This window comes from Poecile atricapillus, chromosome 3, assembly GCF_030490865.1.
Source record: "Poecile atricapillus isolate bPoeAtr1 chromosome 3, bPoeAtr1.hap1, whole genome shotgun sequence".
Lineage (NCBI taxonomy): Eukaryota > Metazoa > Chordata > Aves > Passeriformes > Paridae > Poecile > Poecile atricapillus.
The window spans coordinates 49,085,143-49,111,962 of NC_081251.1; the positions used below are offsets into that span (position 1 = coordinate 49,085,143).

At 38.3% G+C, this 26,820-nt stretch overlaps 2 protein-coding genes across 2 annotated transcripts; one reads left to right on the forward strand and one right to left on the reverse strand.

The window, feature by feature from the left end:
* Window positions 1-50: 50 nt before the first annotated feature.
* On the forward strand, window positions 51-20,339 carry KPNA5 (karyopherin subunit alpha 5). Its single transcript, XM_058834613.1, has 14 exons — window positions 51-186; window positions 2,245-2,378; window positions 4,627-4,728; window positions 4,812-4,911; window positions 5,673-5,767; window positions 6,574-6,705; window positions 6,967-7,055; window positions 8,225-8,324; window positions 9,904-10,067; window positions 11,122-11,200; window positions 12,164-12,289; window positions 13,143-13,270; window positions 14,888-15,066; window positions 16,682-20,339. Exons 1-14 carry the CDS (start codon window positions 183-185, stop codon window positions 16,867-16,869), a joined length of 1,620 nt encoding a protein of 539 aa, XP_058690596.1. The 5' UTR covers window positions 51-182; the 3' UTR covers window positions 16,870-20,339.
* Window positions 18,833-25,035, reverse strand: FAM162B (family with sequence similarity 162 member B). Its single transcript, XM_058834616.1, has 5 exons — window positions 24,950-25,035; window positions 24,669-24,867; window positions 24,116-24,227; window positions 21,110-21,218; window positions 18,833-20,902 (listed from the first exon to the last, which is right to left on the reverse strand). The coding sequence occupies exons 2-5, from the start codon at window positions 24,784-24,786 to the stop codon at window positions 20,804-20,806; spliced, it is 438 nt and encodes a 145-aa protein (XP_058690599.1). The 5' UTR covers window positions 24,787-24,867; window positions 24,950-25,035; the 3' UTR covers window positions 18,833-20,803.
* Between the last annotated feature and the right edge of the window lie 1,785 nt (window positions 25,036-26,820).

Genomic DNA, 26,820 nt, shown 5'->3' on the forward strand with positions numbered 1-26,820 from the left:
CCGGGGCGGGCGCGTGCCGCGCAGAGGCTGCTGGGAAGGGTGGGCCCCGCCCCCCGGCCAGTGCGGCGCGCGCGGCGGGGCGGCGTCCGCCATCTTGCATCGGTGTCTGCCGCCGGTGCGGAACGCTTCGGAGCGGCGATCTCGCCTTTGGACGGCGCCCGGCGCCGGGCGTGCCCGCCGCGATGGGTAAGGAGGGAAAAGCGCTGGGAGCTGGAGGGTAGGGGCGGCAGGGGCTGCACCGTTTGTGGGGCGGGTTGCCCGCTGTAGGCCGGTCTGCCGCTGGCTGCGGCGGGGAATTGCCCACATGGCAGCTCGGTCGGGGCTGGGACGGGGTGTCCGCTTCCTTAGCCAAGAGGGCTCTGCCGCCCTCCCCCTTCCCCGCCTTGCTGCCGATGGAGGGGGCTTTCCGCCCCTTCTGCTGGGGACGTGAGTGAAGAGCGTCGCTGCTCGCTGTGTGTAGCCGGGCTGGGTGGGTGTGTGAGTGTCCGGCCTCTCGGGCTGACAGGTCAGTCAGTCCTGGCGGTCTCGGACCGGTCAGTCCTTCCGGGCTAGGTCGGTGCGAAGCCTGTGGGCAGCGTCCGGCCGCGGAGGGGCCGGAGGGACAGCGAGGCGCCGTGTTTAGTGAGCCTTATGTAGACAAGGAGAAAAGAAGAAATGTAGTGTGATAGGTCTTAGACTATGCACAACAAGTGGGTGCAGTGCATGATGTGGTGGGTGGAGGGATTTGATGTTAAAACGGGTGTAGTTTTTTTAGCAGAGAAATGCAGACTTGCTTGGATCTAGATGCAGAAAGTGTGAAATCAGGGAGTGACAGACTTCTTGCTCTTACGATGTCTCTATTGAAAGCCTTCTGGGGGGACTGAAGCTATACATTTCTCAGCTTTTCTCTTTAAAAACAGTTTTGCTGAGACCTTCCTTCCAGTTGACCCTCTGTAACTCTTCAGGGAACAGGTGACTGGGTTACTTTGAATGTGCATTTCTCCTGTTCAGTCGATTTCTTGGCCTGACAGTTTTATTGGCACAATTAAATTAGTAAGGCATGAACGATTAAGAAAGAGATGGTGTTCTAGGACTAGATAATCCAGTAGCATTGATGGGAAATGAAGTTACATGACTGTTGCAAGATATTTGCCTTAGAAAGTGGCACACTTAGCCTTGTTATGCAGACACGTTAGTAGTTTACTTAGGTTCTTGTGAGGCAAATACTGGAGTGAAACAGGCTGCCGAGCCCTTGTAGTGTTTTGTCTCGATGTCAGCCTAAGTCTGCAGTCTGTTTTCCTCTCATAGCTTGTGTTTATTGCTTAGTGGTCCTTGGTACTACTGGTAAAAAAAAAAAACAAAAACCCCAAAACAAATTGTCTCAGCATGGAAGTTGCCAGAGAACTGTGCACAGCTCAGGAGCTGTAGTTTACATGTTTTCTTCTTGTAGAAGAATTCCAGACGAGTGATAGTTTCTGTAAAGTCGTGTTTTTGGGAGTTGTTTCTCAGATAAAGGCTTCGGTTCTAGCTTTAAAAAAAGGCACCATGCTACCTTTTCCACTCTGATCATTCTGGTGACAGAATCATGAACTGTCACTTTTATCTTTCCACAGTTGATGTACCTGAAATGACAGTCAGATTCTAATCTTCTAAATCCATTAAAAGAGCCAGTAATTAGAATGAAACAATAATTTTGTTAGTTTAAAATTAAGAAGAGTATGCCTGTCTGGGTGCTACTGACCCTTACATTATTTTTCTGCACACAGATTAGAAGAAAAAGCGTAGCCCTTAGATTCTGTTATGTTTGTGAGATAGTGAAACAATGCCATAAGGTATTAAATGAAGCAGTAATTACTACAGGTTATCTTCTTGGGTTTGTCCTGATTTGTAATATATTGAACGTCATCTTTATGAGAGAAGGAAGGAAATTTCTTTGCTTCTTCACTGACAGAATCAAAACTTTGTGGCATATTATCTTTGGGGTTTTTTTTTTTCAGTTTCCTTATAAGATGCATAGTTTCTTTTTACAGTATTATGCACTCTAGTGCTGTATCTGATCCTTGAGATGAGCTGTAGTTTAATCTGCAGTTTGGAAATGCTTATCTAGGCATAGGTTTTCTGTGATTTCTGCATTAAATATTTTTTTTTTGATGAACTGGGTATTGCAGACTGATGCAGGAGTATATAGCACTTGCTGTAGATATTTTCGTAGTACAAGAGATGGCAGGTTTGGCCTTTCGGAATAATTTTGTATTTTTTCAATAGACAACATGGCAAGCCCCGGTAAAGATAACTTCCGAATGAAAAGCTACAAGAATAATGCACTTAATCCCCAAGAAATGCGCAGGAGAAGAGAGGAGGAAGGAATCCAGCTTCGGAAACAAAAAAGAGAAGAGCAGGTAAGCATCTTGGTGAGCTGTTCACTGTTCAGTGCCTGTGGAGCTATGTTCAGGGGCCTGAAAGGACTTGAGCCTACTCGTCCTCTGGAGTGGAATCCAGGAGTGCCAGATTGAATGTCTGTTTTCTTTGCAATTGTGGGAAGCACCAGGCACCTCTCAATAGAATCATAAAAAAAATTAACAGAAGCCATTTTAAGTTACTAGGGCTCACAGAGGAGAGAGCTATGACTTCTAATTTTAATCCATAGTCTAGGTTTAAACATGTGAGACTAGACCGAAAGAACACTCATATTTCCAGTAAGAATTTGAAACCTTGCATTCTCTGCCACAGCTGGGGTCAAAGTTTTGCTGTGTGATGGGAAAGGATTATTTTCATCTTTGATACCTTGCTTCAAATCGCCTAAGCATCCCTGAACTATTATACAAACATTCGCCGTTGTTTTCATTGAATTTTTAGTGATCAGAGTATGTGGAACATTGTATTATTTAATAGTTTGTCATAGTTCCTCTTCACAAAATGTTTAGTAGTTTCTTGCCAGAAAGGTAAGGAATGTAGTTTGTTTTTCTGTTTTGTCTAAAGTGTATGAGTTTGTCTCCCACAACCTAGAGACCGTCCTGTGTTCTAATCTACAGTCTGCTCTGAGGTGAGAATGCTTACACTTCTACTGAGAAAGTGGTGCATGGAAAAAGAATTTAAATTATTTGGGCCAGGGGAGTAAGAGTCACAAGTGGTGTGGTTCTGGAGCACTTACCTGTGACTGAGTAATTCCATTGCAGTTCTGCTGAAAGTTTTGTTTACATATTTTGTAGTAAGTGCTCCCTAGATAAATGATGAAAATAATGGGTGTTTCTTCTCCCTTGCTGACTGTTGTAACAATGAGACTACTGTTATGCACTGTTGGACCAGTGTTTTTCAATTCTTCCTGACCTGAGAATGAGTTTGTGCAGGGAGATGAGACCACTTGTGCTCTAGAAGAAATTGTCACTAGTAGACCAAACAAAAAAAGTTTACACTTTTCAACCAAGAACTTCTGTGTCCTTGTTGAGTGCTAGAAGGAATGGCTGGTCTTCCAGAAGTGGAATGTTGTATCTTCTTCCTTTGTGTGTAAATGGAATTAAGCCTCATTTGCATTCAGGATTCTGTAGTTGTTTTGTGTCCAGAATTATACCCAACCTATAAATGCATTAAACAGGGGGGAGAATGTCGTGGTTTAGGTTCCTATTGAAATATAGCTGGCTATAAATGTGGAGTTTTTCTGCAGTTTAGGACACGTAGAACTGCAGAAACCTAGGTCTGTAGACACCTAAAAGACAAAATTCTCAGGATTTATAGGTGGTTTCATTATTATACTTACAGTTGAAATCTCAGTCAGTGGACTGTGAGTCTATAATTTCTTTCTAAAGGTACAAATGTAATGTTCTTAGAATTGTTGGTTACACTGGTTGTAAGTGTAGTACTGGAATAAAGATAAAAATTTAGATTTGCATTCTAGAAGAGAATAGGTCAATGGGAATGTTTTGCTTGTATGCCAGAAAATGCAGAGGCACTAGTTGAATTTAATTTATTAAGTACTGTATTGCTGGTGTGTATTCTGAGCATAGACAGTGCATGCAGCCAGTTGTAAAATGATTTTTGGACAGAGATTGTTTAACATTACGTGGTTTGGAAGTTCATCTTGAAGCTACACTATTTTTTTTCTCATCCAAATGAAAATTACGTTTCTGGTTTAACCTTTCCTCAGCTGGCTATAAAACACAGGTGCTGCTTAGTAGTAGTCTTGTGTAGAAGGGAGGAATGAAGTGTGCTGAAACACAAACATTGCCTATGTATTGATGTTTTTAGCCTATAAACTAAGAAAGGGGAAAAGAGCTTGTAGAATACTAATTTTTGTTTAAAATGCATGCTAATTATAAGGGATAAAAGACTAAAAGCAAAAAATATCTGTATCTTATTTTTCTTGTGGAAAAAATTATGGATCTTTATAACAAATTATAACTAATAAGAATTTAGTTCTAAATGTCTGTCTGAAATGTTGCTGTGAAGTTTCTCAAGACACAGATATGATAGTTTTTCTCCTTTATGTTATCTAAACTTTTGTATAGAATTCCCTTTGCATGGGTGAATAGGAAGTATGAGTAGGTAAAATTCTTTAACTGGTATTGGTGAAAGTATTTATTCAAGTGTATGTCATCAGTACCCACACTTTGGTAACTTCTAATGTGTCCTAAAAATTTCACCTTTGTTCAGCTGTTTAAACGCCGAAATGTGTCTCTCCCGGGAAATGAAGAGTCCATGGTAGAAAGCCCAATTCAGGATCCTGATGTCAGCTCTACTGTTCCTATTCCAGAGGTAAATACTTCAGAGTCTGTTTAGAATGGTATCTATTAGTGTGCATAGTACTATACTACAAGAAACCTTCTTTGCAATTTTAGGAAGAAGTTATTACGGTAGATATGGTACAGATGATTTTTTCAGATGATCCTGATCAACAGCTCACAGCAACTCAGAAATTCAGAAAATTGCTCTCTAAAGGTAGGTAAACATTGTTTTTTCTATTTGCTTCCTTCTGTGTTATGAATTATAGTCAGTTAACCATTAGTTATGTTTCAGTTTAAAATAGATCTTGCAGAAACTTGTAGTTCTGTTTATAAAGAAACTCTGCCAAATCTCTTCTGACCTAAAGGCTAGATACAGCAATTGTCATTATTTTGATGTTAAGTTTTTCAGACGAAGTGAAAAACAAGGATGTTTTTGATTGAGGTGTTCAGGGCAGTAACTAGCTGCGCATTAACATACTTAGAGTAATTGTTGCAGTGATTTAGCTTCTCATTCCCATTCTCTACTCAAGGGGAAAAAATTACATGGCTGGCAAAGAAGAGCTGTAGCTTGTTTTTGTTGGGGCTGTAGAACATGCAGTCTTAAGGTGACACTGGTATGTGTATAGCATGATGGGTAAAGGTGAGCTTGGTCTTTTAAAATAGTATCCAGTAACCATAATGGCTCTTCCACCAACCTGAGCTAGTGGTGGAAGGAACAGTGTTTTGTGATGTGTTACTAAGGTGCAAATGGATAATAGTATGTGTTACTGTTATATGTCACAGGGTGTTTACTACATTGTAGCACTTCATAGAGAAGATCCTGCAGTCTTTTCAAGAGAAAAGATTGTAACTCCTTTTGGAAAGAAAGTGATTGAATGAAATTATGATCTTCAAATCGTATTCATTGTTTTTGTCATACTGAAAAAGTAATTTATTTGGTCTTTCTACACAGATGTGTTTGTTTTTATTCCCTAGAGCCTAATCCACCTATAGATGAAGTCATTCAAAAACCAGGAGTAGTACAGAGATTTGTGAAATTTCTAGAGAGGAGTGAAAATTACACTCTGCAAGTGAGTTCGGCTCATACTGATTGTGGGTTTGGAATGGGAAAAGAAATCTTCTAAAAAGAGCTTTGGAAGGCACGTTTTGTTTGGTGGGGTTTTTTAGTAACCAAATATAATTATTGTTTACCACTGAAGCCATATGTTTTCATTATTACTGCTAAAAATGTGACTTGACTTTGTGAATTTCATAGTAATCTTTAGGGTCATGTATTCAGCTGAACAATATTTTGAGTGTTGAAAGCAGAAGGTGTTCAAGAAGATTTACAGAGTGATATATTAAGATCATCAGCAATGATGTATGAGCAGAATCTGTCTCATTAAGTGTTGAATATACTGTAGTATTTTTCAGCTGAAACCTTAGCAAAGAAAAATTACAGGAAACTGAAAGACTTATTTGAAATGTTTTTAGAAAATCTCTGAGAAATATCGAATTAATGATAGGAGTAACCAGTTCTGTCTACTCCCCCATGGGAATAACACTTTGGCTTCATGCACATTTGTTCTAGAAGAATTAACTCAATACTGACTGAACAAAAGGTATTTGTACTACTTAACAGTGGTTCGAAATCTTTCTTAGTTCTGTAAGCCAAAACCTAAAAATTATGTAGTTGCTGAAGGGTCTTACTAAATAGAGAGTTTGTCAATGTCAGGTATTTTATTGTATAGAGAGTACTATAATAGTAATTACATATCAGTGGAAAGGTAAAAAGTTGGAAAATTAACATCTGAAACTCTTATGTCAAACTTCATGTCATGATTTTAAGTTTTACTGCTGAGTGGTTTAACAGAATTATGTTTGTGTTCCTCAACAGTTTGAAGCAGCTTGGGCTTTGACAAACATAGCATCTGGAACTTTCTTACACACCAAAGTTGTAATTGAAACTGGAGCTGTTCCAATTTTTATTAAGTTGCTTAGCTCAGAACATGAAGATGTACAAGAGCAGGTAACTGTCTTCTTGAGGGATTTGTAACTATTTGAACTTCAGTTAAGAAGGCCAGTTTGGGGGTGTGTGGGGTTAGAGAGGCTTTGAACCCCCTTTGCCTACTAGCTAGTTGGTCTTCTTCCAGGAAGACAAAAATTTACTATTTTTTCCCTCATGGATTTTTTTTTCTATTCTATAATATTTGCTGTAAAAATTTCAGAATATCTGTAAAAGTTGATTTGCAAGCATGTATAAATTCACTTGGATGCTTTGCTTTTTAAGGCAGTGTGGGCTCTTGGGAACATTGCTGGTGATAATGCAGAATGCAGAGACTTTGTTTTGAACTGTGGAATATTGCCACCTCTTTTGGAGTAAGTATTACAAACTAATACTATAATATATTGTTCACATATAGATAAATGAAAGCTTCAACTTAGAATTTACTTGAAAAGATTTTTTTTTTTTGTCTAAATTGAGAATCGTAACAATATGATAAGCAATTTAATGTTTTGGATTACATGAGCTTCATGCATATCTTTAATTAATTAGTCCATGACTGGAAGCTTTTCAGTGTTTGCAAAAGGAGAGAAGTGTCATTTCACAGGTATGAAATTTCTGTTTTGTGCCAATTCTATGTTGTCAGATTTCTGAGTGTATGTGGTGGGAGATATGATTTAATTCCTACTTGTATTTGTATGGTTCCATCTGCCTAGGCAATAGGCTGTTTTTCCACCTTTGTTCAGTAGCTCCAAGCTCTAGCATTCCTATTTGTCTGTTTGCTTGCTGAGATGAGCTGACAGAGTAGTTGTTACATGACCTATGTTCCACTAGAAGATTTCACTGAGAATATCATTCCAGCATTTACTATGTGCTTATTGTAGTATTTTCATCACAGGGAAAAATTTACACAGCACAAATTTGCTCAGTTTATTACCTCTTAAAGTAATAAAACAACTTAAAACATTTGTAAAATAGCTTAGAATAGCAGAGGAGAACGTGATTACTTTCACCAAGGACTTAAAGAATTAACATTTTAGACATTTTGGTATGTATTTGAAAGTAATCCTGATTTTTCAGGTGTTGAATCTTTCACGTTCTATTTGGCAAAAACAGAACTAATGTGTTAATTTTCTTTACAAGATCTTCCAAGTTACAGCTTTTTATGGAACTATTTTTTTTATTATTAATTGCATTCTCTGAATGAAAACATCAAAGTTCATTCCATGCAGGGTTGCATCTCCTAGCCACTTCTAAAGACCCTCAGACAGGTTTAGTTGAATAATTTTTCATATAAGCAGTTGTTTACTTTATATGCATGTACATGATTTGGGAATGAGACATCCCAAAAATATGCAAAATAATCTGCTCAGATTCAATTGATTATAAGAAAATAGTTGCAGCATATAAGATATGAAGATAAATAAACTAGTGACCAATAGTAGAATTTCTCTTCTTTATTTGATGTTCTGTTGGTAACAATAGACATAAAATTACCTAAATTTTAATAAGAAATTGCTTTTTTTGTTGTTGTCTCTCACAGATTGTTAACAAATTCGAATCGTCTTACAACAACGAGAAATGCAGTCTGGGCACTCTCAAATCTTTGTAGAGGAAAAAACCCACCTCCAGACTTCAGTAAGGTATAATAAAGTAGTAATTTTGAGAAATCAGAAAGCTAAAGAATACTTACGTTTGTAACATTTTATAGCAAACAGAATCTTTGAATCTGGATATGGACATACATTTTATATTTTTAATGTCATCACAAAGTCTTGCCTGTCTGAAAAATCATCTTCTTTGGCACCTCTCAGCAATAAAATCGTATCACTTACAGACTTGAGTCTATAGTCTGGTACAAATAGTCATACACTGGTGTGAAGTGATAGAGAAATTATACATTTGGCACTAAGCCATGTGGGGCTGTATTTTCTCCAGAACTGTTGTAGAGAATGTGAGTTATAGTTGAGGATTCATCAATTTTTTTTTTTTTTTTTTTTTTTTTTTTTTCTATGATTGTGAGTGCACACTGCCTGAATAAAATTTTGAGTTCCCTGCTCTGTCAGATGCAGTTAAATCGGACTATGATGACAGAGGGAGCCTATATGTTCTCACTGGTTTTTTTTATTCTTCTCTCTAGTATGTGGCTATAAAGATTGTAAACACTAGTAGGAGTTTTAGCTTCTTATTTTCAGTATGAAATTAATTTCTGGTAAGGTTGATGACTTTAAAAAAGCTGAACATTGCATATTCTGGTAGAAGAGACTGAGGTTAAACAATCATTAAAGTTAATCTGGAGAGAGTTTACCTCCTGAGTTAGTAATTACTAACTAGTAGTTATTGTTACTTATTAATTTTTGAAATATTAACAAAAAGGGGGGATTTCTGATGTCAGTTAATTGATCGCCTTACAATGACTCCGCCTAACCTATATCCTTTACTAGTGTTTGTTCTGGTACTGAAAAAACAAGATTTTTTGTGGTTTGAATACAAAACCTCACAGGAAAAGGATGCCCTGTAGGCAGCTGCTAATAAAAATAGGTCCTCTGCTTTTTGCCCTTTGCAACAGCAGCAGTTGGACACATAATAGACTGAATTTGCATAACCCATGTAAGGTAAAGAATTAAGTTCTGCAAAGAATATGAAATTCCCAGGCTACACAGCAGATACCCATCAGGTTCCAAATGGTGTTAAGATGGTCTAGTTCATTTGGTTCTGCGTGGAAGTTACAGACATTAAGGCCAGAGGATACAGCAGCAGTGAGGACTGATATGAGACCCTGCTTGTTTCACCCATTCAGTGAATGTTGGGTGCTGTGTCTGTTACTCTAGGTTGATTATTACAAATAACTGCTAGTACTCATACAAAGCCAGCAATAAAAAAAACCAAAAATCCTTATTACTTTTAGATTCTGCTCCCTGGATGATTAAAAAAAGCATCAGTAATTTCTGTAAAAGTAGATGGTTTTTGTTTAAGCAGAACAATTATATACTTAATACAGTATCTCCCAATAAATAGGCTGGGAATTAGAATTTATCCACTTTGCTGGTTTCAGTTTGGTATCTGGTTTAATCAGAAAGTGTTCCACCTGGGCCCTCATTCATTAATGACCACGTACTTGAGCAGTAAAGAGTTTTGCACATTAATGCCTTTGCAGAGTATTCTCTGAAACTTGAAAAGCGGGGAACAACTAATTTTATGCAATATTTTTCTTTAACCTAGGTTGCTCCTTGCTTAAATGTTTTATCAAGACTGTTGTTTAGCAGTGACCCGGATGTATTAGCAGATGCTTGCTGGGCCCTCTCTTACCTTTCAGATGGTCCCAATGATAAAATTCAAGCTGTTATTGATTCTGGAGTGTGTCGAAGATTGGTGGAGCTGCTTATGTAAGTCTTCTCACCAAGTAAATATCATATAGTACTGTTAATATTGAGCTATGTTTTCTCACCTAAAGTCTTAATTTATTTTTGTGAAAAGTGTTGAACATGAATTCAGTCTGAAATCTTTTGAACTTCTTGCTAAGATGTTCAGCTCCTGCAATTATTCCTGACACTGACAGAAAATCCAAAGTATTCCTCTATATTCCTTAAAATATAATGTAGGATTCCATATACATGAAGGAATAGAGGGGCAAAGACCAAAGACCAATGTTGAATTGTAAATTAATTTTTTAAAAATTTATTTATTTATTTTTTATTTCACTGTTGTACTTTCTAGGACATATAATTGCTTCACAGACAGTTCTTGGACTTAGCAAAGTCCAGAGGCTGGCTAGAGCTACTTTTAAACTGTTCCAATGTATTTGGGTTATTGTTCATTATTTTCCGGGAAAGGGAGACTAAATCTCTGTATTAACATGGGACTGCAGAGTAGGTCTGGGATAGTAGTTCCCAGCACAGAGAGCTCAGCACACTTCCCCTTGAAAAGCTCATTTTTACAGCTGTCAGGAGAGGGAAGATTGCTTTCTCTTCCATAGAAGCTTTAGGGCAACTATGTAATTTCCTTCCCCCACACATCATGCAGCTGAATATGGACTTCATGTGTTGGCTTCTGGGATTATTGACTCACAAAAGGCGTAATTTTGCTTACAAAACATACTAAGCTATAGTATACACCTCATAACACCCCCTCTGTTTCTGTGGATATTGAATGATGCATGTTCAAATATCATATTTAATAATGCTTGAGCTGGGCAAAATGGATCTGCTGAACAGATTGCTCTAAATTGTGTTGTTCCATGGAAGTGCTCGGTCTTTGAATCAGCAGTTTGGTTGTGGGGTTGCAGCAGTCAAATTTGGCTAAACAGGGAAAGTACAATACATAATACAGTGTTTTTGATAACTACATACTTAGCACCTGAAGTAAATCATTGTTTGCTGAAAATGCAAAAATATTCTTTTAACACTTGTTAATATCAAGCAATATAATATTTGTCTCCAGGCATAATGATTACAAGGTGGTATCCCCTGCATTAAGAGCAGTTGGAAATATTGTTACTGGGGATGATATTCAAACACAGGTAAGACTACTTGATTTAAGAAAACTTACTTGGCAAGACAGAATTTTGTAAAAACTTTGACAAAATACATGTCCGGTATAGGTATCTGCATGCATCCCTGAAAGAGTCTTTCTAGAAAGCTTTGTCGTTGATTTGATAGTTTAGGCTCCTATTTTAAGCATTAAGTTAATGCAAGAATGAACATTTTTTTGCAGCATTGTGTGTAGTGGATTGCTTCATTTCTGTATGGTACTTTGTTGCTTTTTTGTTTTTTTGGGTTTTTTCCCTTCCTTACAGGGGGTTCAGTTATTCATTATGGTTCCATTTTTTTCAGTCTTAAAGGCGGCCAAGGTTTTCACTTCTAAGCTATGCTTATACTTGATTTGTCCATGAATTTGTATGTGATAGTATTACTGATGTAATTTATTCTAAAGAGCTATTTTATTAATTTTAGGCAATGGGATTGATTTTGAAGCAATGCAGGAAATAGGAAGACAGCTCCTACTTTAAAAATAATTCTTTCTAAAAGGCTGACAGTACTAGTGTAAAAAAGAATATAAGGAAAAATGTTAATTGCATAATTAGTGAGCTCTAGAGGAAAGGATTTTGATAAGGAATTAAACGGAAAACCTTACCTCTTAAAAAATTAACAAATAACTGTACAAATTAATGTGCACTTGTCAATCATTTTGACTAACTCATATTTTAGCATTAAGCAGTCTTACTTAGTTTTGCGATTGTCAGTCTTTTGGTCTGGAATTAATTGAAGGCAGATTCTTTCAAATTGCTGGATTGTCTGGTCACACACTCAACATTGAACTCTGATTTTGCAGGATATGACACTTTGTATAATATAAATGCCACAAAATCTTTTGAAGTCCTCTGTAAAATGCTTTTATATTCATATATATATATGTATATTGCACAAGGGTATATATGTATATATAGAGTACCACCCAGTTCTCAATTTTTAAATTCTTTTAGGTGATTCTAAACTGCTCCGCATTACCGTGTCTCTTGCACTTGCTTAGTAGTCCCAAGGAATCTATCAGAAAAGAAGCATGCTGGACTGTTTCTAATATAACTGCAGGAAACAGAGCTCAAATTCAGGTAAAGCCTAGGAATTTGTTCATTGGTTGGTTTTGTTTTCATTTTACTACTACACTTGATTTTTCTTCACAAGATGTAAATGGATACTGCACTGACTCTGTATTATTTGTTTTAATCCTATCTATAGTTTTACCTAACCTAAATGCTTTCTTCTCAACTTCAAGATATTATTTTAAATAGAAATAGCTGTCACAATTTGTACTACAAATTTGTCTAGTGAAAAGTGAACCAGTTTGGAAATGGTGAATATTTTGCTTGGATAAGACTGACATGATGTCATCAACACTGAGTTGTGTTCTTGTGAAAGTTACTGCATCCTGCTTATTGTTCCAGGTATCTGGAGCTATCTGAAAAAAGGTTCTGATCAATAAAAATGAGAATTCTGAATCAGAATGCATATTCCAAAATTACTTTATTCCCCTTCTTCTTCAGTCAGAGGTGAAAATGTTACTTCCTTATGTAAGTTAAAACATGTAATAAAGTCTCTAATTACAGACATCGTCTCTTGATGGAGACCACAGACCTCAATAAAATTGAATATTTTGTTCCAAAGCTTGATCTTCAGTTCAAAAATTCAGGATGTGTCGTATGATTTTTAAATGGGCCAATCCAGTGAGCTGTGCTCTGCCCACCAGAAACAGAAATAAAAAAACCCAAGGTATTATGATGGCTGCTGCAGTGCAATGCTGGAATAGTTCTGAATTTCAGTTTAGCATTTCTAGTTTGTATGGCACCATCTAAGCAATATTCTTCGTTTTGGTATCAGCAGGCATCACTAATTCTTGTTGTTAAGTCTATAAGTGTTCTGAAATCTTTATTAATGGTTGTAAAATGTTACAATTTCATCTCTTAGGCTGTTATAGATGCAAATATTTTTCCAATATTGATTGAAATTCTTCAAAAAGCTGAATTTCGCACCAGAAAAGAGGCAGCATGGGCCATAACTAATGCAACATCAGGAGGAACCCCTGAACAGATCAGGTAAGTTTGTGTATGTTACTATTTTCTCTGCCTAAGGATCTTCTATAGGGCATTTGGATTTCTGCATTTGAATCTTGACAGTGATAGCAACAAAATCCTAAACATGGCCTCATTTCCATGAAACTCTGTACAGAGGCTAAATGTAGAAATTCAGAAAAATTGAAGTGCATGCAACAAACTTAATAAATAATTAGTACTTCGTTTGCACCTAAAGCTTTCACAGGCTTATCTTCCACAGCTGATTCTACATTGTCAAGCACAATTGCACCAGTTGATGTATTGTTTCAGTGTTTGAAAATGGAAAACTGTGGGGGGTTCTTTAACAAACTCGTGCAGTAGGATTGTATATTTGGGGACAGACTTCAGGGATTTTAGTGGTTTCTTCCTGTATTTTAAACACACTATCAGTATTATTTTAAAACAGATATCTAAACTCCTTGCTCAGAACTGAGTTTGATTAAACTTCTACTGTCAGTAGCTATTTATATGCTGCAAAGATAGAATTACTAGAATTAAATATTCTCTGGTTTCTCTGAATACTGTAGAATAATGATCGCTTTGAATCAGTAGCTGATAATTTGATTTAAAAGTTACTGTATTATTGGGAAGCCAGAACTGAAAGTGGTAACTTTTCCAGCATATTTAGGAGTTCTGTTGCAAGAAGTGTGTTCTTATTTATTTATAATGTAACTAATCCTGAATTTCTTATAACCACTAAGTGTTATCAGAGGGATAACAGGGATAACAAAGGAAAGCATCTTGTTTTTTTAAATTTTATTTTAATTGCTTATATAATGTAATATTTCAAAATCTAGCATTTTAAAAATTAATTCAGGATCTTCAAACAGTAGATGTGCATATGATACCATAACAATGGTTTCTCATCAAAAATACATTTATATTATTGGTGTAATGAAGTTTTAGTCCTCCTAATGTCCTCAGGTTACTACTGCCTAACTGCACAATAGTTTTAAACCACTGAATTAAACTATATTTAGGGAAACCTTGCTGTTTTCATTTTACTTGCATACTAGAAGCAAGGACACAAGTTATGACATCCGGAAGTTCATACACAATTTTTTTCAAAATCGGGAAAAGGAAGGGATACCCAGAATCCCAGTATTTTTTGTCTTTGTATTTATAGTTACATCCTTCTCTTTATAGTAGGTGATGCTAATATTTTAATGGACTGCTAGTGTGGACTGTGTTAGCACAGAATGGTGCCCAGTGTTCTTACATGTACCTAATGTGTTTACTTGATATCTTTACTACTTGAAAATTTCAGCTGCTGGAGAAAAGAACTTCCTGCTAAGTTTTTTTGTTTTATATTCAATTAAACCCATCTGAATACTGTAGGTAAAAAGAAGTTAAAAAGACTACAGATTTCACACTCCAATTAGGAATACACACATTAATTTTTTTTAAATTAGGGTAATTTGTAATATTTATTTCATTTTGGGCTAAGTTTCTCTTTGTATTGTTGCATGTTTTAGAAATTTTGTTGTTTCAGTCATTTTCTTTTAGCAAAAGTACCAACAGCAGTAGACTGTATGTCAAAATAAATGTGCTGGATTACGAGTTCTTCTCCCCTTCCTCTGTTTCTTTTCTGCTATAAAGGTATTTGGTAGCACTAGGTTGTACCAAGCCTCTTTGTGACCTCCTGACTGTGATGGATTCAAAAATAGTACAGGTGGCTTTAAATGGACTTGAAAATATTCTGCGTCTTGGAGAACAAGAATCAAAGCAAAATGGAATTGGCACTAATCCTTATTGTGCCCTCATAGAGGAAGCCTATGGTAAGAGCACACTTCTTGTAAAAATGTATACCTGAACTTCCTTATTTTAATCTGTAAAAACAAAACCACTGTGAGTCATTTTGAAATTTGCAGGAAAGTTTTAATACAAGAATTACTCCAAGCATAAGTAGACATAAGGTATCACAAATTAAGTAATGCAACATTTAGGGGAAAGTGCTTAAATGCAGAAAATGTTTGTTTGCAGTCAGTTTAAATGTCCTCCTAGAGAAGCATTCTCAGAAGAGCTTAACACAGGTGTCCCAGTTCCATGTCCCATGGAACCATGCTTTGCATAAATTTATCAGCCATTCCTGAATATAGTTTTGAATACTTTACTACATAATCCTGTCTGCTACAGTTTCGTTACCAACTGGGATGTAAAATCAGGCGTTTTTAAATTAATCCCAAAGTTGGATCACTTTTTAATATAGTAAACATCAGTAACAGGAAAATCAACTTCAGATCATAAAACTGACTAAAAACTAAAATGTTTTTACTTTTGCAAGTATTTTGTTTAGTTTCTTAGAAAAGTTCTTTAATTGAACCACTGTATACAGGCATTCTAGAAAAACTAATTTGTGGAATTTCATGACTGGATTATTTTACAATTGGCTTATAATGAAACTGGCATTCTTTATGGAGAGTTGCCTTTTTTGTAGCTCTGACAAAACAAAACTGGCAGACATTTGTATTTCAGAAACTGCCAGTAACTAATAGAACTGTGGTTCTAATTGACTACATTATTTCTGAATAGATGGTACTAACTTTTCTGTAAAGCAGTCTTTACATCTAAATTCCCTGTTAGAGAGTTTAACTTTTTAAATCAAGTGCATGCTTGAAGAACTAAAGCAATTAAAATGCATAAGAGGAATAAGTACTGAACACTTCAATGGAATTTATTGTGTTGCAGATTTTCTGTCCATTCATAATTTGAAGTGTTGATTCTCTAGGTTCTCTTCTTTGTTTTAGCAGTTAAGCATAGGCTGCTGAAGCTGTCGAGTATAGGTTAAGGAAAACAGCTGATTATATCACCCTCATTGCTTTGGCCTCTGCAGTCACCAGAGGGTTCATTTGAGCTCTTTCTAATCCAACCTAAGTGGAATCTACATTAGCTTAAAAAACTAAATAGAAATTTTATATCAACCTGACTGCCTAGCACTTAATTCAGCCAAAAGAGCAGAAGTTATGTCCTCTAGTTGCAAAATTGTAAGCTTTCCAAAGGGTAGTATCTTTAAATCTTAAACTGAAAATAAAAAAAAGATACCAGACTCTGCCCATCAGTCATCATGGATGACTCCATGAGTGGAGATAGAATTTAGAGCTGGGGAAAGACTTAAGAGTAGAACAGAAATTGGGATATTAGTTTAATTTAAATGCTTCCAGTGTAGTTTTACAGTGAGTTTGGACAGCAGAAAATTAAGACTAGAAATACAGTAAGATTAAGAAATACATTAAGATTAAGAAATTAAGAACCAGTGGTATCAAGTTAATTGAGGTGACTTGGGATTGCATCTTTCTGTCTTAAGAAGTACTGCTATACTATAAGTTGTTTCCATTTGAATTCATCGTTCATTTAAGCAACTATATTTTTGAAAATGTTCTGTTTTGAATTTAGGACTTGATAAAATTGAATTTCTTCAGAGGCATGAAAACCAAGAGATCTACCAAAAGGCTTTTGAACTCATAGAACATTATTTTGGTGTTGAAGAAGAGGACTCTAGTATTGCACCTCAGGTGGATGAAAGTCAGCAGCAGTTTGTGTTTCAACAGCAGGAGGCTCCAATGGAGGGGTTCCAGCTCTAAACTGCTGAAGTGAATATAAGCATAAAATTTAAACACTTGTATGGTTTGGGTTTTTTTTTCTCAGAGGTCTTTTCTTTATGGCCAAAGTTAGAGGAAAAGCTGAATATGTTTTGCAGAAATATATGAAGAAACATCTCATGCACTTTTATATATTGTGTTAGAGACAACTGTTCTCTGTTTTGTATTTGTGTTCTTCATTATCTCTTATGTACAGAAAACAACTGTGAGTAATCATGTCTAAAAGCATTAAATGTGATTTAACAAGAACTGTTTAGCTAAGACTTGGTAGGATTTTAGGTAGTAGTTCTGAATTTTTCATGTAGTCTCAAACTTCATATCAGCAATACAGTTACTGACAGTTGAATTTTTGGCAGTAGGCTTGACTTGCCCAGTCTCTATCAAATCTACCTCTTGTATTGAAGCAGAAACATTGCTTCAGAACTAAGGCATGAAATAAAGATGAGCTTGTAAGAAGCTGAATTGGAATGTGAAAAATATTTATTTAAATTGTGAAACTTTTATGCATTACTTACTTTACAACACACTGTTGGAATTTATTTATAAAATGTATTTAAAGGCATAATAGATATACATATATAATGCTAATTATCTAATATAATATTGAATATATGAAAAAGTTTTTTCTCAATTATGTGGGAAGAGGACTATTTCAGAGGTTTTCAAATTGGAATCAGCAGAGACCTTGCTGGTCATTTGATGTTGGCTCTGTAATGACAGCTGCTAAATGGCATTACAAGTCAGCCACAACTGCAGTACTTTGCAGTGGAAGCAGCCGCTGCAGTTACCACAAGAAAACTGCAATTAGGAATGACAGAAGGGTGATGTGCATTAATCACCAAGCTGATTTTTCAGCTGTCTTCTGTCAAGATGTGGTAACACCACTTTAGTTTGAGAAACATTGCAATGTTTGCCTTTTAGTACAATAGCTTCTTAAAAGTCTAGACAATAGGTGTTGTTTTTTGACCCAAGTATGCTACTGCCACTTGAATTGTTCCTTAGGTTAATGAATTTGGTTTGCTTTTGGTAAGACAACAGAAATCCTGCAGTGAAAAATGAATAGTGAATCAGTCCAGTTGAAGGAAAAGTTTGTTGTACTGTAAATAGCATTAAGTATGTGGACACCAAAACTAACTAGAAGTTATTGTCATCTAAATATTTAGGCTCTACAATATACGGTGTTTGCTGTTAAACACTAAAAGAAATAGAATTCCAATATTTACGTTAACAGTTTTGAGTACAGAAAAATGTATGCTCTGCTTTGACTTGCATATAAGTAGTGTTTCTGGTGTAATAGTAGTATATCTCATTTGGAGAAATTAATAGTTTGGGTTAACTCTGAAGTATTGCTATTTTTTATTACCTGTAATTTATGTATTAACATCAAACTCCTGGGTTAAGTGAAATCTGTGACATATGAGAGCATTTCGTGCTTCATGAAAAGCTGCAATTCAAACTTCAAATCACTTACCCATGGCACTGTGCTTGTCACTAAATAATATTTTAATGCACTGAAAAATACAGGTTAAAGGTGGTATCATTTACAGTACCATTTTATATTTAGAATTTTTTTTACATGCAAGTTAAGATTCTAAGATGTTTCACTTGGATGTTACAGCAATATATTCTATATTGTAATTGAATGTGGGACTTGAAGTGGATTTTCTAAATTAATGGTCAGTTTTGACTAAGATATAACTGGGAGGGAAGCAAACTCCCTTTGAAGTCTTTTTAGTGGAAGATAGAGGTGTAAGAAATGTATATAGGAGTGCTGTTACTTTATGAACTCTGAATAATGAGATATTTTAGCAAATGACACTTTAAACCTAGATTTGTACAGCATACAACAGTTTTGAATAGTGTAATAATATTGAGTACAGCTGCCAAATTTTCATAAAATGTTAGGTGATTGTACTTAAGCCCTTTTTACTCTATTAGTTTTAGGTTTTCATATACCAACCTTCATTCTCTCCCATGGTCTCTCCACTCCCCATCAAAGAACAGGGTAACAATCATGGAAATCTACCAAGATTACAAGCAAATGCTGAATTTCAGTGTTCTAGTGTAAGAAAATTATTCAGGTAACAGGGTATTCCTTTGTTTCTAAGAACCTTGTTTTGATAACAACCAGCCGTGCCTGCTTTTTATTTGGAGAACCCTGTAAAACTACATTTATACGCCTCTCTTATTTAAACCAAATCTGAACTATGAAAATCTTAATTGAAAGACTTGAAAATGAAGAAAAGAGGGAACATCTAAAGTATTACATTTGTTTTGAAAGAATGTCTTCAGTTGTGTGGATGTATTATTCTATCTTGTGGATGGTTAGTGACTGCACTTTATGCATTTAGACAAACTATTTCATGCCTCTGATATGTTTAAATGGAACAGTTTGAAAGGGAACTAAAATTGATGGACTTAGGATAATGAAAACCCTTCTTTAAATTCAACATTTGGTTTACCCTGATATTGTTAAAAAATAACAATGAACATTCTTTAAAGGATATACATACAGGATGGTCTCCTATTTTATCACTGAGTTTATGTCATGCTTTGTTAAAAGCACGTAAACAAACAAAATAAAACCAGAGATTATGACTTAAGGTCAGTTCCAGTGTACTCATTTGCAGGTAGGGCTATGATTATGATATTACCTAAACAGATGAAGCCAGTATGGTGGTAGAAACAAAACTGTGATATGAAAATCTCTGTAAGTTTGGTGTTTTATATGCAATCTGAAGTGCCCCATTAGTTACAAAGTCTGTTTAAAAATACAGGGGTTTGGGTTTAATTAAAAGGGTACCATTTGTTCTGCTTAAATGTGAATACTAACTAGCTAATCTATGCAACTATGCAGAGCATAAGATTTTTTTTATTAGTTCCCTTCTCTTGTTACACTGAATCATATCTAATTTTTTCGTCATTGCACTTTTGTCTTAGGACTGGTTCATACAGCTTTTTAATTTTCTAGTATTTGCTTTACACACTGTTGCTAGCAGCAATCAGAAAATAGTAATAATGTTGGCACAGAAATGTTTGCTGTAGAACAAGTTTGCAACTGGAAACTATTTAGTGTTGGGCCTGTCTTTAAAAAAATAGTAAAGATGCACTATTGTCTTTCCTCCGTGGTTAATTCTCAGTAGGTTTATATTTATAATTGTACAACTGAGGATTTTTGTAATAGGTCTGCAAATTGATACGTTGACTTAAGCTGTGACCTCAAGATTTCACTGAAATCTGGAATGAAAAATTCTAGTTACTTATGGCACAATGTCTTCATATAATGCTTGGAAACTAAATTACCTGTATTAACTTCAGACAGTAATAGTGCATCTTTAAATCCAGGCCAAAGGTCCATTACTGTAACAGAACACATATAAGTAGTATGCAATATTATGGAATGTTAAATCTCCAAATACCATACAGAAACCAATAAAACCTATTTTACAGAAGTTTGCTGTATTTATTTAGTGATCTAATAAGTGTTGCTGCTTAAAACTAAAAAATGCAAATACCATTTTGAATACAGCATTGATGCCAATGAATTCCAAGTGGCAATTTGTGCACTGAATAACTGCACTGTCACCAGACAGAAAACTTCTTGGGTTTAAATACTTTATGGTTATCTAACCAAAGGTAACTGGCATTCTTAGGAAACTACCTCATCTCCTATAAAATGAATTACTGCTTTTAATCATATGCAAAACATTCTAAATAGTTTTAATTATATGCAACAAGTATCCTGAATATCTTCCTAATGAAAGAGACCTTCCCTTTCTTTTTGTGGTGCTGTAGCTTTCCTTACTGGCTCCAGGGTGTGGATACTACAGTTGTTCATGTAGGGGTGAAACTCACTAATTGCTCTCAGCAGCAGTTAATTTTGCTCTTCCGAGGACCTTCAGCATTTCAGGCGAAGTTACTTTGTCTTTGCCTCTGCAGCCAGTGCAGCCTCCTCCCGCCACTTGGCCTTCTTTGCCAAATTTAAGCTCGTTAAGGACTCATGACGTGCAGCAGCCTGAGGAGGTAACAATGTAGGAGTAAGGATGCACCCAGGGAAAGCTACCCAACCTCAGGAATGGGCAACAGCCACTTGGGGTGGTGGGGTTGACAGAGACTCGATCAGCTAAAACTTGGACAGCCGTAAGCTGGCACTCTTGGTTTAGATTTGTGTGCTTTTCACAGAATTCCGTTATTTTAAAGTATGCTACACAGTCATACTCACCTTCTTAGCTGAAGCAATCACTGCAAAACAGGCAATAATTGAGAGCCCAATCATGATGTAACAGGCTTTCACTCGAGCTTTGTTTCTTGCCTTGTCTAGCATCTCTGGCCTGCAATTAAAGTAGTTCAATTGAGTCATTAAAAAAGGCAAAGTAGTTCTTCAAAGCATTGCAGACATAACATCACAATTTAAAAATAAATATAGAATTAGCTTCTGAAACAAACATCTTCAGCTTGCTGCGGTTAGTTATGTATCAGTCATCTTCTGATCCTAATCCATTTCCCATGGCAAAGCAAGATTTAGTGGATTTAGACTGTTTTGGAGTTTTTTAAACTGGGGGTGAAATTGCTCAGGCAATAAATGTTTGCATTTCAATGCTTGGGATAAATACACCAGAAATCATACCTTAAACTCTAAACAGAGTGAAGATTAAGTGGGGTTATCTGTTTAAAACAGATGGAGGCGTACATGTGGTGTCAGATGGAGTTCTCTTTATTCAAAGTTAACTTTAGAAATCAATTACTGCTCTCTCTAACATGTTCAGATGGTGTTCTGTAGGCTAAGGACTCTACATCCTTGGATTTTTTATTAAAGCAGAGTTCGCACTACTACAAGTTAAAAGGTTTTAGTTCTTTATTAAAGCAGCAGCGTGACAAAGTGGGCACTATTTCAGGAACACACACCTAAACAAGATCAATCTACAGGATTGTTTTTGCTGGTCATCAAAGGCAAAAGTAGTGAACACTGTTGTCCTCTGTTTGGCAGTAGTCAGTGCAAAGGAGGCATTTTACAGCCCAGCAAATCTGCTTTGGTACAGCTCCCATTTCCACCCTCCTCTTCTGAGCCAGCAGTGTGGCCCTGGGAACCAGTAGTACAGGAAATAATGAAAATTGTCCCTAAACATTCAGCTAAGTTTTTCAAAGTCAAATGTTATACTGGGGAGTACAGTTTTTAACATGTTCATAATACTGGCCGTGCACCATTTTCCTTTCATAGTTCATCATGGGAATATTTTACATAGATATTTTTATGTTATAAGTACATGTTTTATACATACGTATAAACCCACAACTATATGTGTAAAAAGAATAGCTGCATAAAAAATTTATTTTGTGTTCTAAGTAAACATGGTGCAATGTTCTCTTTCCTTCAAAAACCTTTAGATTTACTTTAAAGAGTACCGTGGTTGGACGGGGCAGAGCTGGGGATTTGACAGTGCCCATGAAAGTCTGCACCAAAGCTGAGGGCTGCAGTGCTTTGCTCTAAGGTTCAGTGTGGTGGACGAGGACAGGTCCCATGAGTGGCAGTGCTGTTCTATCCCTTCCTTGCCGGTGCACAGAGGAGGAGCACATCGTGCACACTCTGTTTCTTGCGGGTGACTAACAATGCCTGCAGTTCTAAGGAACTGCTTCTGGTTTGTACAATGATAAAAATCATCTTCAAAACAAACGGCACATCAGACAGGCACGTAGGATCATTAATCCAATAATCCATTTGTGGCAACAAAAGCAAAACCGTAAATGTTATTAGTCTGATGTATTAGCCTAATTATATTTCACAGTGCACTAATTGAAACTCCTCCGAGGCAGATTTTCACTTTCTCCCTGCTTTCTGCATCTGCTTTAAGGAAAACAGACCTTACAATGTTCTTCCCTAATTGCATATTGGGGCCTTTGCTGTTCAGTTCTTAATCAAGACTCCAGGTATACCTCTGCTGAAGTCAGCAACACCTGGGGCTTTTTTTTTTTAAAAAAAAAAAAAGAAACCGCAACCTTGAATAAAGCCTGCAGATTTGTTTCATAGTACAAACTATCTTCAGCAGTTGGTTGTGTTCACAGGTAGCAACACCTTGCAATTATTTTCTTGGCAAGAGTTAAAACAGTGCAACACTTCAGTATACAGTTCACTTCTAGTATATTGCTATTTATAGTATAGCATAGTCTTACAGTTCTAAAAACACTTTGCTCACCCAGAAAGCACAGTGGTGACATTCACCTGCCAGGCCAGAAAGGAGTGATTTTTGTGCATGTGTCTGTATGACTGGCAAACACCACATCTTTATAAACATCTCCCGATGACTTGAATAGCATTTACAGCTCCTGAGACATGTCTAAGCCTTCCTCTAGAGGAAGATGGTGAAACTAACAGCACAAGAGAGGTTAGACAGTCCAGAAAGCCACTGTCCCACTCAGCAAACTCCAGTGAAACTGTCAGGAATCAGCAAGAACAGGCAGAGGATGTACCTGTTGCTTTACACAGCTCTGATACTGTTTATTCTCAACATGTTATCCAAGGTAGAGACATACTGTGATGATAAAAAGTAGTGTCCTAGAGAGATGTCTAAGGTGCTATATAGCATGTAAGAAAAGGGAGCCTTAAACATTAGAGGGGTTTCAGGCATTTAGTGTCTGACTCCCTTATGGGTTGCTAATTTTCAGCAAGTCAGAGAACTGTAGTGTGTGTGGTTTGGGTGGGAAGGAACCTTCAAAAATCATGTAGTCCAGTGGGTCAGCAAGAATAGGAGAGACTAAGGATATGTCAAATACTCAGTTTTCCTTGATGAGTGATTCTCCTCTCATTACCTCCTTCCCTATTTTTCCTCCAATTCTATAATAAAAAATAATTTGTTGTATGTAATTATTCAGTGACAGCTCCCTTAGAACAGTCTATGCAAGCTATAAACAGAAAATATTGTTTACCAGTAACATCCTTCTCTGCACATTAGGAATAAGCAAAACAAACAAGCCAGTACATAAATGTAACCAAGGCTGTCCACTCAGATGGATCCAGTTCTTAATCCCAGGCTCTAGGGACTCCAGCAAGGAACATTTTCTCATCTTAACCTCTAACCAGGACAGGAAATTCTCTTGCCCTCTAGTTTGTTTCCAAGTCTCAGGGTTGTAAAACCGATCTGTGGAAAAGCTTTAAATTTTCCACTGGATCAGGATCACACCACTGCTTTCCCTTCAGTTCCATGTTACCCTTGGACAAGGCCAGTGCACTTACGGGATCCTCAGAGGAATCTCTTCTTCTGTCTTGAAACGTCCAGTCCAGAGAAGGATTTTTTTGTCAAACTTCGAAGGTTTGTAACTTGCGACCACCCTGTGAGCCTGCTCAGCTTAAAGAGCAGGGGAAAAAAACACACATTGTAAACCATGCACTAAGAGAGAATTATGGGTTACCGATAGTAAAGTGTGAAAGGGAAAAACCCTACCCATTTTGGTAGGAAGAGTAATTTAGGGATTAGACCTCCAAGTATCGGCTACGCAGCGTCACCTCCGCGCCGTCTCTGGATTGTCCCCGCACGCAGCGAGTGTTTTTGTGCGTCTGATCCGACCTCGCCGCCGCCCGCGGGTATGGGTACCCAAGCGAGCAGGAGAACTCTCGGGACCATCCGAGCTGCGGTGCCACCGGCGGGCCGCCCCCACCGGGCAGCCCGGCCCCGCTCCGCCCCGGCCCCGAGCCGCCCGCCCGGGCATCTCCCGCCAGCCCCGGGACGCCGCCGCGGGGCCGATCCCGGCGCCTCCGCTTTCCCCCGGCGTGGCGGGCAGCCCCTTACCGCGGGTGGTGCCCGGGCTCCGGGCGGGATCCCCGGCGGCAGCGGCTCCCCGCGACGCGGGCGGGCGGAGCGGAGCGGCGGACAGCAGCCGCCCCGGGCGGAGGCGCGCCCGCAGCATGCCGAGGATGGCGGGGAGCGGTGGGACCCTCTGCCTCGGCCGGAGCCTCTGCCTGGCCGGAGCCTCTGCCTCGGGCGGACCCTCTGCCTTTGCCGGAGCCGGACCCTCTGCCTGGCCGGAGCCTCTGCCTCGGGCGGACCCTCTGCCTTTGCCGGAGCCGGACCCTCTGCCTGGCCGGAGCCTCTGCCTCGGGCGGACCCTCTGCCTTTGCCGGAGCCGGAGCCTCTGCCTGGCCGGAGCCTCTGCCTCGGGCGGACGCTCTGCCGCAGCCGGGGCGACCCCGGCCCCACCCGGCCCTGCCCCGCCCCATCCCGCCCCGCGAACCCTTCCAGCCGCACCCGGAGGAGAAGCGACCAGAACCGGGCCGGCCGCCGACACTCGGCCGGGATCGGTCCTCTGGAGAAGGCATCCTGTTCACCTACCGCACTCATGGATTGCAACTGGAGTGAGGAAAGGTCATCGTCCAAGAAAAAACTCGGCTAAAGAAACAGACGCGGTAGTTCAGCTTCATATTAGGACGTGCACCTGCTGTAGCGAGTCCTGAGGAGGGTCACAAAAACGACCAGAGCACCTCTCCCGTGAAGACAGGCTGGGAGAGCTGGGGTTGTTCAGCCTGGAGACCTTACAGCACCTTCCAGTGCCTAAAGGGAGACCACAAGAAAGATGGAGAAGGGCTTTTTGCAGGGACATGCAGTGATTCCTATACTCCCATTACAAGGAGTAATGTCTCTAAACTGAATGAGGATGGGTTTAGATTAGGAAGACATTCTTTCCTGTGAGTTTGGTGAGGCACTGCCACAAAGTTGCTCAGAGTAGTTGTGGATGACACATCCCTGGAGGGTTGGATGGGACTTTGAGCAACCTGGTCTAGTGGAAGGTGTTTCTGCCTGTGGCAACTAGGTGATCTTTGAGGTCCCTTCCAAACTATTTTACAATTCTATGTAGAGCATAAATTCTGTGATACAAGCCTGCCCACATCTGTGTTGCTGTCATTTTACTGCTTTCAGAATGCTCAAATATACTGATTCTCATCACAGGCTTTTCCATCTACTTCAACTGAAAAACTTTTGTTGTTGTTGTTGTTGTTGTTGTTGTTGTTGTTGTTGTTGTTTTTCCTTTCATATCCTGGACAAAGTTTTATTTAAAAAACCCAAAAAACAAACAAAGAAAAAAACAACCCTTAAAAAAATATTCAGAGAAATCAGCACAGAGTAGACATTTACTAAATAACAGCCTGTGTCAGCATGATATTCACAACAGTGTAAGACTGTCTCAACAGAACTCCATCTGATGCATCAAGCAGTGGAAGATTTTACGTGCATCAGCCAAACAAAGCCAGAATGGCTGCAGATGAACAGAGGAAGTCCCGCTCCCCAGGGATGGATCACTGTCTGGCAACAGCTTAAGTCCTGTGCTCAGTGTGACAGCACAAAAAAAGAGTTTTGAGTGATTTGTAGCCAAAACCTCCAGCTATCTTTTCTTCAGGAGCAGAGCATATAATAAAGAGATGCACCTCCTTGCATGCACACACACTCCTTGAGCAGCTATGCTCTCTTTCAGAGTGTTGTCATGGAGATGAAGACACATCAACAGAAATGAGGACAATACTTTACCTTTGCTCAAAGAGACTGGCATAGTGTCAAGCAATGCTCCTTGTCCCTGAAGACACAGCTGAGAAGGGTAGGAAGAGTCAGCACATCTGGGCTGGGCTCAGTCTCCTTCATTATGAGCAGCATCCCAGACACTGCTATTAGTTGCCCCTCCTGATGGTCACACATTTAGAGTGACTGTAGTGAATGGCTGTCAGCAGAGCTGCTGGGAGGAAGCCTGGAGCTCATGTAGTTCACAGCACTCGCCAAAGAACTGCTTCCAAGACTGGGCAGCTGAAAGGCATCTACATAGCCAGAGTTACTGAAATCTCAGAGGGAATTATGCTCTGCAGAAGAAGACATCAAACACTTGGTGGCCTTCATGGTCCTCATTCTGCCTGAAGATACATTGTATGATAGTGGCTTCAGAATGCACCATTCAGCA